This window comes from Neolamprologus multifasciatus, chromosome 3, assembly GCF_963576455.1.
Source record: "Neolamprologus multifasciatus chromosome 3, fNeoMul1.2, whole genome shotgun sequence".
NCBI lineage: Eukaryota > Metazoa > Chordata > Actinopteri > Cichliformes > Cichlidae > Neolamprologus > Neolamprologus multifasciatus.
In genome coordinates, this window is record NC_140441.1 from 15985023 (window position 1) to 15997127 (window position 12105).

Consider the following 12105-nt stretch of genomic DNA (forward strand, 5'->3'; position numbering starts at 1 on the left):
GTGGACCCTATTTTTTAACATCTTGCTTCTGTAAAAATGAATGTTTTTGTTTGCTTAAAAATCTACAGCTTTATACTGTGAATTCCAATGTGCACAACCCCAAAAGATGTAGTTTTACTCAAATAATACCGTAAAATCTAAGTTTTTCAGACATTTTCAACATTACAATATTTAATTGTAAAATGTATGCATATTTATTTGTTTTCACAGAAAATATATATAATTTCAACATTTTATTACAGTAAAAAACAAAGTTTTATCCAGTCTCACAATTAACGGTTATTCAATCTATTTAATACAGTAAAAGGAAGTTTTTGGTTTTACGCTCCATTACCGTTGGAATTTGACGGTGTTTTGCTGTATATTTTACTGACTTTTGTTACAGTGCAGGCATAGCTTTCTGTTCACTATGCAGTGCAGTTATGCCACAGCTCGATATCCAACCCTGAGTCCAACATAGCTCTGCTATGTGCCGCAAACTCAGCCTGCCTTCTTAAAAAACTGGGGGAAAATGAGACTAAATTAAATGTAGCAAGGTCGTTGGAAACATTGTGATGGTATTATAAAGTAAATTAATTCCATTAGACTTTGGTACTTCCTTTATCACATGATGGCACTTAAAACAAATAGTATGTGATTGGTCTGCAAGCCCTGAGGGGACCATGTTCCCGTGGTGGACGTCACTGAATATATTTAATGTTAGCTGTGCATAGCAATTTCCTGAGTGCTGAAACAGCTTTATTTTGATGTTAAAGCTTCGTCAGTGGTTTACTAAGCGAGTTTTCATGTCTTTAGCATTTTTCAATGCATGTCTATTAGAAAAGTTGCAAGCTGGCAACACATTATTGCCCTATGTATGGTTAGAGCAACTCCAATTCCTCCAACACTTATCAACTGCCAGATATATCCTCACTCTATCTTCCAGAGGGTTTTCATTTAAGTTTATCCGAACTACTGATCTAGCAATACAGATATGTATGCAATATAAACTCCCCAAAGCTGTCAGAAGAAATTCAGGTAACTGATTACCTTAAATATGGATTTAATTATTTTGCACAAGTCTAAAGTCGCCCCACATTTGTTACTCCTTTTGCTTCCAGACTTTTTGCAATTTTTGTGCTCTTGAAGAATAGTTTTCCAGTCTTTCTGAAGGTCTTTCAAAGTTTTTCTTTTGACATTAGCTGCTTTTTCATTCATTTTCAGTCCTTTTTGTTCACTGAAGCCTCATCAGAAATGGTCTCAGTGGAAGGGTGGCTGTCAAGAAACCATTCTGAAGAAAGGGAAACATGGAGGAGAGACTGTCAGATTATACAAGAAATAGACTGAAAATCAGTTGCAACAGGTCTCATAGAGTGATTAATCCAAATGGGAAATGTGTGGTTCAAGACATCTTTGATGTGTTAGGATAGCGAGGGACAACACTGAGTGTCTTCGGCCATCTACATGGCATGGTGGGGGTTCTGTCTAATTGGTAACAGCTTCATTTTTCAGCATGATAATGATCCCAAATACTGCCAGTGCTGTAAAAGCATATCAGCATAGAAAAACACACACTGGTTCGCAGTCAAACACAATGGCTTCTGCAGAGCTTGCAGTGTGGGCTTTCTTCTTTGAATGTCCTTTAAGAAGCTTGGAGAACTATATCTGAAGGCTACTTAAAGAAATGATGAGAAATTTGCCTAAGAGAGCTCAGACTGTGTTGAAGAATGGAAGCGATCGTACCAAATACTGGTTTTCAATCTCTGCACTTACTGTATATTTTCCAAATATATAAAGAAATTAGTGGCGGCTCAGGACTTTTGCGCAGCACTGTACATGCCTAAATGCAGTGAGCTGCAGTTATCCGACTGGGTAACAGGTATGCCTGATAAAAGTGTTTGCCTTTTATTTATTTATTTGCTTTTTTCATTAAGTTCATTCTCATTTTTTTACATAATAACTCTAAAAGTGCCTTCTAGGTAAATGTTTGCCTGTTTTGAAATGAACACAGATTCATTCTGAGCTACTGTAATAACACCGGCCAAGGGAGATGGTGTTGGGCAAGTGAAGTAGTAGTGGCAGCGGTCTAAATTTAGTCGCCCTCTGCTTGTGAACTAAATACCAATGACAACAGACAAACTGACACCCACCCACCCACTCATTCAGTCACTCACAGGCTGCAGCCCCCACTTGCTGCCCTCCCCAACACAAGCCTCAGTAACGGGGAGCGTGAGCGCCCACACGGGTCACACTACCCGGTCTGACCTCACCTTTCTTTCCCCGAGGAGACAGGCACAACTTGAGACAACCCCCCGAGGGTCCTTCGGGACAGGTAAGCCATCGCTTGGGCTTCTCCACAGGTGTGCTGTCCATGTCTAACGTGACACTTGCACTTTTAATCAAGCATGACTCTCTCTGCCACCTACACTCAGTCCCTCTGTATTTTACTGGTGGTGTGATAGCTTGCTTTTATATTTATTTACTTATTCTTTTAATGAACACATACATGAAAATGTAAGTCTTTTTTCTGTATTAATTTAATTGTATATATGGGATATGTCCTGATTTATTTAAAGCGAATGTACCTGTGCAAAGCTATAAATAGCATATATATATATCTCTACACAACAGCGTATTGGAGGTAAAGCATTTTGCAACCTTGTCTGTTATCAACTGTTTTCTAAGTGATGGTAATTTGAAGACTTGCTGTGAAATGCTCATTGGTTCTTTGAGAAATTGTCCTTTGCTTTGTGAAAAGCATTTTGGATTCTAATAAAACACTCGTGTTCTCCGACACCTCGGTGTAAACTTTCCGATTTGCTCTCTAATCTGCTGTCTCACGTGTCCGATGTGACAACACCATGCTCTGCATCCCTGTCCTTTCAGCCCACTTGGGTAATTTCAAACATATCGATTCCGAGACGCCCCTGACACTGCTGGTTGCCATATCTGCAGAGCACGTGCTTGGCGTTTAACAGCCCAAGGTTATTTAAAGGGATGTGCTAACTTTGCCCTTTTCACTGCCTTGATAAATTCTATCTGCTTCGGTGGGATTTTGTGCAGGTTGTGGGTGTTTGATGACTAACATGCAGCTGCCTTGCTTTTGTCTTCGATTGTACATTTGAACAGATTGTACTGATGTGCACTGTCTCCTGTGACTTTTTGCCTCACCCCAATCTCCCCAATGGCAGCCATGTCACAGTTCTCCACCATGACAACCAGAGAGAGGAAAATGCAGGCAGCAGCAATCTGCAGGGAAATTCAAGCCCAAGAAGGTAGCTGTATCGTTTCCTCTTCACTTGCATGTTTTCCTGATCCCTCTGACCTCCCACATTCTGTTCTTACCTTCTTCATTAAACATGTAAACAAAGACAAGGAGTTAACAACACCATAGGTTACAGTACAGATCTGTTAGCCTTACTGTCAAATTCTCCAACATTTACTTTATAAAAGGCATGAGCCCATCATTTTCAAGCAAAACAGTTGCCAACCTTCCTCTCTACGATCCTATAAATAAGCAAATGACTACTTTTATGGCTCATAGTAACTAATCCTTTGTCGTTCTCCTTTGAACACGCTATTTCAGGGCGTGGACAACTGTGTGCCTTGGGGATGGGGAGGGTCTGAAGGCTACTGACAGCTGAAAGATATTCTGGCAAATTATGTGTCTCACGCTTGAATATAGGCCGATGACATCTCCATGATCAGCATGCAGTAGCTAGCATGCGGAGCAAACCACAAAACAAGCATTGAACATGAGCTGATTACGAGGGAAGATAATTCCTCGTTCATCATACTGGCAGGAATGCTAAGTCAGCAGCCATGTACAGGATTTTTTCTTTTGTGCAGTGAGGTTTTTTTTTTCCTGTATGGATTTAATTTGATTCAGCATAGGTGGGAGTATAGGACTCATGAAAATACATTTGTCTTGTCAGAAGTCTGATTCAAGCACTGAATAAACACAAGTTGTTTAGTCTCTTGTTTTCTTTCCCTCTGTTCAGATATAGAAATGGATCTGGGAAAGAAAATGAGTGTGCCTAAGGACATAATGCTGGAGGAGCTGTCTTTCGCCTCCAACCGGGGCTCCCGTCTCTTCAAAATGCGTCAGAGACGATCAGAAAAATACACTTTTGAGAGCATCCAGAACCAAAACAACACACAGCTGAATGTAAGAAGAACTGTGGTTTAAATTATTATCTTAAAGAAATGTTTAGATATTGGGGAAAAAAATCTTCTTTTTCAACAATAGGTCCCAAAACCTAGTCCTTGTTCATGTTTGCGTAGGAAAGTTAAAGCTGCAGGCAGTAGCAGGCTACCTTATCGGGAAGATTTGCTAGCCAGTTACCTTGACTCTCTCAAAAGATAAAAACGAATTAAATCAAACAAACTGACTAACCAGACAAACCAATCACCCTAATCTAACCAACTAAGCTGATCAACCCAACGCAACCCAAACAATCAATCAATCAACCCAACTAAACCAAACAAGCTTACCAACCACACTAATCAAATTAACCAACACAACCAACCCAACAATCAACCCAAAAGAAAATCTATGTCCTCTAAAACTTTATAATCACATTTCATATCTTCTTTGTTTGAACTGTACCAGTTTAAGATAAATAAATAAACTAAAGTTTATTTATCGATCACTGCAACATAACAGCATGTAAATCCCATACGTAGCTGTTACTTTAAAGCATTAATGTAGCCACTGTAGCTCACATTAAACAATAATGTGAGTCAGATATTTTAATTAAAAAGGCCCCAGAAAGGATCAAGATCACAAACACACTGTTGAGGTCCAGTTCAGCCACTAAGATGAAATCTAAAGATGGCTACCGGCCTGGTGCTGACCGGTTACTAAAAGCGGGCCATGCTTTTAATCATGCAGAACTTAAACTGTTAATACAAACCCAAGCTGTCTTTTGTAATAGGTTGGAGACATGTTTATCTCTGGTCTAAAGCTGAGCATTTACATACTGGATTCTAAGGGGATTCAGTCACTTTTGGAGACAGTTCTTGGCATCTCTATCGGTCAATTCTTTAGCACCCAAGGTTGCAATCTTTAAATCTTTTAACCTCCTAATTCCCGATAAGACAGCAAATAAGCAGATAATCTCATTAAACTGCACAACTAATCATTGAAATGCACATAAATTTATGATCATTTGTAGGGATAAAGATTAAGAGGGAACCGTAAGAATTTCACATTGCTAGCATGCATATTTTTCATGCCCAATTATCCATTTTCTAATACATCTTCTTTCACCAAAACATGAAAAACATTCCACCTTACATCCTGACAAAGTATATGTGGGAAAGATTAAGCACTTCGAGTGTTTATATTGCTTGTGCCACAAACACAGGGCAGCGTGTCTGTAGCACAAGTCGTGCAGTTGGTCATAAGTAGTTTTATTAATGTTCCTTTGTGTATGGATGGGCAACACGCCAAGTTAGCATTTTGTTTTTTCAGCTGTACCTTTCGCTGATCTGGTCACACAAAGAAGTTCGTGTCTCACAGCGCACAGCTGGGTTTCTCTCTGTTATATCTAATTAATTAAGATCCCTAGTTATGTCCTCTTTAATTTAGTTGTGTGGTTCCCTTGTGTACTTTTCAATGCCCCCTTGAAGTCCACAGATAAAATAATTATTATGCTCAAGAGAAGTTTTTCCCCTCATCTTTGATGTATGAAGGACTTAGATATCTCAGTTTGTTTATTGCTCTGGGCAATAGAAGGATTTTGTTTCAAGTTGTCAACATTTCCTGAGGAAACCCTCGAGTAAATCATCAAAAATATCTTTCAGAGGGGATGAAAAGCTGGGTACTGGGGCTGCAGTACATTTCATCTCAGTCCAGAGAATAGTATTTCGAATGTAGAGGGCAAATAGACAGACAACTGGACAAACAGATAGCTCCTTTGTTTAAGGAAAACGTGGAAAATTGAAGATCTGTTATGTGCTTATCATGTGATATGGCTGCATTGAAGATACGACTGATTTACTGTTTAGATTTATGACTTCTAAACTGAGGAAACTTTGATATGCATGTCATGGTTATCCATTTGTATGTCATATTAATCTCAAAGATGGCAAGATGTTTGCTGCTTGTTTCTCCTGTTACCAAGTAACCAAACAAATGATGTCGAAAATGCTCCAAAAATCTAGCGTGTGAAACGTTGATATGAATTGTCAGGAATCAACTGATTGATAAATGGTTTCAAACCTTTTTTGTGGGCCCGACTGACCTCTTTGATCTTTCTTGTAGAGCATTGCCATCTTCCAAACTGAGACTGGGAATACCACTGACAGCCACAGCGGCCAGAACAATGTAGGTGTTGACCAGCCACCGAAAGTGACATGTGACACAACAACTATGGAAATGGTGCCAGATCCCACCAGCATTGCCCCGGGTAGGTAAAGCTGTGTGATACAGTGCACTGAAAAAACTTTCCAAGGACTCAAAATCATACAGCAGTGATATACTACTGACTTATAGTCAGCTGTTTCTATCCATTTAACCTGTTTGCGTTAATTGTGTTGTACTAAACTTTGGTCTTTTTGCTGTATGATGAATGTTAAGTACAGCTCCCAGCGGACTGACTGCGCGCATGTGCTCTGCGCAAAGTACTAGATGTGCCGTGTTTTGATATGGATTCAACTGTTTCTCGTTGTTTGTACTCAAGCAGGCTTTGATCGTGCAGGAAAACAATTTTCTTCTTTGCCTGGAATCTGCTGGCCTCGGGCTAAATATGATTACACATTTCTGTTCTCCCTCTCTAAGCCTGACTCCTTTATTTATTTTTATATATTCATCCTACTCCCTTCTCTCATGTCTACTCCTTTTATTCAACCGTCCTTATTGCAATCAGCTCTTACCATCATTCGAAAATTCGTTGAGTTTTACTCACGGAAACCGTTTCCTGTTTGGCTCTTGTGCTGCTGATACCATCAGCTGTGCACTCACATCCTCCCTCATGTCCTAATTTTGCTCAGCTGACACAAAACCATGATTTAAGGATGACCGTGTTGACACTAGGGTGGGGTGCTATTTGTGGACCAGACACAGACCCCAGAGTATGTGAATGAAGTCAGTCCAACTGTAGCAGAAATCAGGCCAAAGTGCATCAGGTATCAAATGGGAATTATGTTTTAAATAGCCCACTCATCCACTTACTGTAGGAGTGCATGCCAGGCAATAGTCATATACAGTAAGCCCATTTCAACAGTTAAACACCGGAAACTTCACAAAAAGTTATTTTTGTGCCATTTTTCAACAATGGAACAAGGAATAAGCAAACGTGCCTTTAGTTATCAGGCCACTTGGACACTAATTAAGCCAATTGCTGTCTTTTTTACATTTCCTTTTTGGTTTAGTTCCTTCTTTTATCCCTGCATGAAGCTGGGGTGTAATCGTCCAACCACAGGAATAATATCCCATGGCCTCAGAAACATTTTTACACAGTGTTTTGTCATAGATTATTCCCCCCCTACCAAAAAAAAATCTGTAAACTTCCCCACAGGTCTGTTTGGTTTCTCCTGCTTCCTCCTCAGGGCAAAACATAAACTCAGGAAGGGGGAATTGTTCATTGTGAGGGGTTAGGACGTGACACAGCGGCCCGTGTTATGTAACGCCAAGCTTGCAAGCCCCCCTGAGTGAAGCGCTGGGTTTGAAGGATAGTACTTTCGATTGGACTCTCCCATCAACACACACAGTGTATGTGGGGAGACATACATGCAGGCATGCATCCACACACCCACACACACAAACACGGGGAAGCTGTGCCTTTATTCTGTTTGGCTGTGAACTTTAATGAGAAAAAAAGGAGCTAAAGAAGAAAGACAGGACACTTACACTGCTGTTAAATTAGGTACACATTTGTAACAAAATACAGATTAAGATATTTTTTTAAAAATGTCACTTTCCTTTAGTCTGACCTGACCTTATCTCTTTGTTCTTTTGCATTTACATGCAGTCAAACTAAAAGAAAAAACAAAATCAGTTAAAAGTTTAACAGTTACAGACGGTGGAAAGGGGAAACGTTTTTTCACTTCTGAACTCAAGTTTTCTTCAGATCTGCGATGAAAGTGAAGGATCTGTTTTCTTTGGACAGTATGTTCGCTGGTGGCTGTTGAAGAAAGTATTTTGAACTGACTCTCACTAAGTTCTGGTTAGCGAACCGTGTGGAAAAAGCCAACGCCTGGTCTTTATTTGACATAGAAAAACAGAAAAGCCCCACATGCCTTCACTGCCAGTGTTGTATAATTTATCCAGGGTATGGAGGTCCTTTGAAAGACATCCCTCCGGAGAAGTTCAACAGTACAGCTGTGCCGAAATCCTACCACTCACCCTGGGAGCAGGCCATTATCAATGACCCTGCCTTGGCTGACACTCTCATCACCCGCATGCCAGAGCTGGCACCTCAACAAGACCTGCCGGGGTACAAAAGCTTCAACAGGTAATGCCCAAATAGGTCAGATGTGTCAAATATAAGGCCCGAGGGCCAGAATCATCCTTTCGAATGTGAAAGAGGGCATATATTTTGGACTTTTAAATGAAGTTTTACAGATTTTCTTACTGATAAAGACCCATGGCCATTCATACTAGATCAAAATAATCAAGTAAAAGATAGCCCTGAGATTAAATGCACAGTTAAACTTCTATGCACAAACAGCAAGGGCAGCTTCACTGGTCCGGCCCACTTGAATCAAAGCAGACCTTATGTGGCCCACGATGTAAAATAAGTCTGACATCCCTGAAACAGGTGAACAAATGGAAATACAAATGGAAATTAGGAGTTAACAGTGAAGCTATAACAATAAAACATTTAAATATATAACTGTTGAGAGTGTGTTTTACTATTTATGAATGTAAATTGCATCCATTCAAAACAATTTCTCTCTCTGAATTATACATTCTTGCTTTAATATAGCATGAATGCAAGTGGTGAGTGAGCAAAGAAAATACTGTCCTTCACCTCATTCGTAGCACAGTGTTTCTCACACTCAGCAACTGTATCTTAGAAATGTCCCCGGGTCAATGTCTTTGCTTGGCTTTAATTAATTGCATCACTTCAAATGTCACTTCAAGTTTCTGTCATTAGCACATGTTGTCTGCTGTTAACACCGTGGCTTTGTCATCTCCAGGGTGGCAACCCCTTTCGGTGGTTTCAGCAAAGCACCCAGGCCTGCTCCTGTCAAGACCCTTCAGGTAGAAATCCTCCCAGAGCTCCCGGAGCTCCAAGGGGACACCCCGGTAATTCGACCCTCCTTCAACAGATCTGCTCTGGGATGGGTGTCTACGGGTGGTCCAGTCCCCCTCCCTAATGGTTCTGTCGAGAATGCGCTCATCCCTGAGTCAGAAGACCTTTGAACCCATGTTGAAGTCACACAGAGATGCTGTCTACTTAGTTGCTTAACCTGAGGTTGTTGTTTGTGGAGTGACGCTGGAGTCAGAACAGAGCATCCTGTTGGGTGTTGCTGGTTCAAGTTAGCGTGTATGTAGCACCCTTTGGTCTTTCCAGTGATGTTAACAGTTGCACTGCAGGGAATAATTTTAAAAAATCACTGTGTACATTAGACAGACACACTACTGAAAACTGTTGTATATTGATTTTCATAAACAGATTTTATCTCACATTTTTGCTCAATAAAGTGGCGTACAATGATCAAAAATCCAATCAGAATTTTTGATTTTTCTTTTAATTGGTTTAAAAAGAATTGTAAGTTTCTGTCAAAGGGGGAAAAAATTACATTTCTGTTTTGGGAAAGGGAACAGAATGCAATATGTATGTGTGCGATACGGGTTGGTATGAGCTAGCTTCAGTGAAGGATGGTGCATTTTTGTGCCATAGTCCTATGCAAATTTCTCAGTTATCATAGTGTGCGAGAGGCCAGAGATCCATGTGAGCCAGTGTAACATGCCTCAAGGTTACACTGCCTGACAAATCAAATCTGCTTCAGCGACATGAGCGACTTGACTGATGTGTCTCTCACCTTTTGGCTATGCCAAGCAGAAGAAAGATTGACGTTTGATAAGCTGTGGCCGCTGTCTTTCTGTTTACTACCACAACAGCCTATTTTGGAAGGCACCTCAGCTACAACAAGCTTAAGCAACCAGATTTATTCCAAATACCATACATGTTGCATTTGGGGCGAATAGATATTGTGCAGTTATCTTGTGGTTATTCAGAGAGATAAATTAATAAAATAAAATAAAATAGAAATTAAAGAAATTATTGGAATTTTGTTCGTGTATACTCAAGCACCATCTCTTCATACAATATTTTTTTGCTTAAAGCAGCTAGTATAGTAGCATACTGTCAGGCTAACTTTTAGCTAGTATGCTAACTTTGTACTAAGTGTTTCTATTAATCTGTTTTAAATTATATCTTTCGGCACTTTGTCACTAGTAGCACAAAAACAAACAGCTGATTCCCATTTCTTTAGTTGAATCTATTTTAAAAATGATAGTTTGACTGACAGTTTGGCAGGCACAAAATACTTTTTTCACCAACAATGTGATTCCTGATGAGCTATTGACCAAAATCCTGAGATAGCTGTCAATGGTGTGCAGTGTGTCCTTAAAAAAATCGAGGAAACTTGATGGAAGATAAAAGAACTATTGGCAGAACTGAAAGGCTATCTACAGAAGATAAACAGTATCTGAAAGAAATGTGCTTTAAAAAACCTGAACCCCCCCCCCCCCCCTACCCCCCCACAAACAAAAAAACAAAAAACACAGCAAAGACCTGACATAGGACCTGAGAGATCCCTCACCTCATCAGAAATGGACTCAGTGGAAGGGTGACTGTCAAGAGGCCATTCTTAACAAATGGAAACAGGAAGAAAAGGCGAAGGTATGCCAAATTACACAAATCAAATCAACCTGGTACTAGCAGTAATATGAATATTACATGGCCATGCTCTATTCTTGGTGATGTCAGAGAGATACACTGAAACATATTGATAAGATTAAAAAACTCTCTGGAGGACAGATGTTGTTTATATGCAAAAAATAGGTATATAAATGAGATGTTGCTTACATGAAATTAAAATGAAAGGACGCTTTCATATCGAACTGTAGGCACATAAAGGCTAAAAGCAGATCATATTAGCACATTGCTAGGTGGTTGTCAGGCAGTGTGAATGTGCCAAACTATATCAAGCAAAATTCAACTTTCATGGATACAAATTAGGTGAAAGAATGATAAGATGCTTTTATAAATTGTCATATGTGCATAATTGCCAAAAAAATGATCATTTTAGCCTGTTGCCAGATGGTTGCTAGGTAACATGATTCTTTCATAATATCTGATATAGATCACTCTTAAATAGCCTCTGATGTACCTGTGTTTGAAGTTACATAAATTGAATTGAATTTACATAAATTTTAAATTTAAATTTTCATTTACATAACCAGAGTTTCTATGTTTGACATACTTACACAGCATACTTTGATAACCTATATTTCATGAAAGTAACATTGCATTTTATTGTGTTTAATACTTCAGTAGCCTTTTTTTTAACGAAATTATCACTATTTTTTTCTTATTTCTATTTTTCAAGATCTTATTCTTTTATGTAAATAGTAAATAGTAATTTTGCTTGGTCTTGTGATGTGTGTATATTTTACAACTCAAGCCCAACTGATCGAAATATGAGTGGGAAATACCAAACAGACAATACTAAACGATACTGAACGGTCAGGAGGTTTAACAGCTAAAAGGTCTCAGTTATGACAGATTACATCTTAGTGTAGGTTGGCTACAACTGTCAATCACTGTGACAAGGTGTCATTTTGATTTCAGGTAAGTTGATTGCCTTGAATTAACTTTCAGTTCAGTTTATCAAGGCAAATCATCCTTTGATAAAGATAACTTGCTTTGCTACATAATGAAACCTTGACTATTTGCAACACTGCTACATACTTAGCTGCTGATTTCTGTTAAAGTGGTTCTGTTCCTGCTGCCAAAAATGAAATAAGAAATGCCTGTCAGATATTTTGCAGCCATGTGACTCAGGCCAGTGTAGGCGTTCCTTGTCACTGTTGGAGAGCCTTTGGTATGTGCAGCTTCGGCTGCCACTCCCTTTTTTTGTCCTACTGAATTCCTCTAACCAGTCTCT

General features: G+C 39.4%; 1 protein-coding gene across 1 annotated transcript; it reads left to right on the top strand.

The window, feature by feature from the left end:
- The first annotated feature begins 382 nt into the window (after window positions 1-382).
- myoz2a (myozenin 2a) lies at window positions 383-10683 on the top strand. The gene is made up of 6 exons (XM_085138636.1): window positions 383-2311; window positions 3171-3254; window positions 3981-4147; window positions 6248-6392; window positions 8255-8438; window positions 9127-10683. The coding sequence occupies exons 1-6, from the start codon at window positions 2104-2106 to the stop codon at window positions 9350-9352; spliced, it is 1014 nt and encodes a 337-aa protein (XP_084994762.1). The 5' UTR covers window positions 383-2103; the 3' UTR covers window positions 9353-10683.
- The last annotated feature ends 1422 nt before the right edge of the window (window positions 10684-12105 follow it).

What these genes read in the sequence shown, in the direction of transcription:
- myoz2a (XM_085138636.1), top strand. Translation starts at nt 2,104, where the DNA reads ATGACAACAGACAAACTGACACCCACCCACCCACTCATTCAGTCACTC. An exon ending in CCGAGGGTCCTTCGGGACAG is followed by an intron (nt 2,312 to 3,170) that starts GTAAGCCATCGC and finishes CCCCAATGGCAG; the next exon opens with CCATGTCACAGTTCTCCACC. An exon ending in AAAACAACACACAGCTGAAT is followed by an intron (nt 4,148 to 6,247) that starts GTAAGAAGAACT and finishes TCTTTCTTGTAG; the next exon opens with AGCATTGCCATCTTCCAAAC.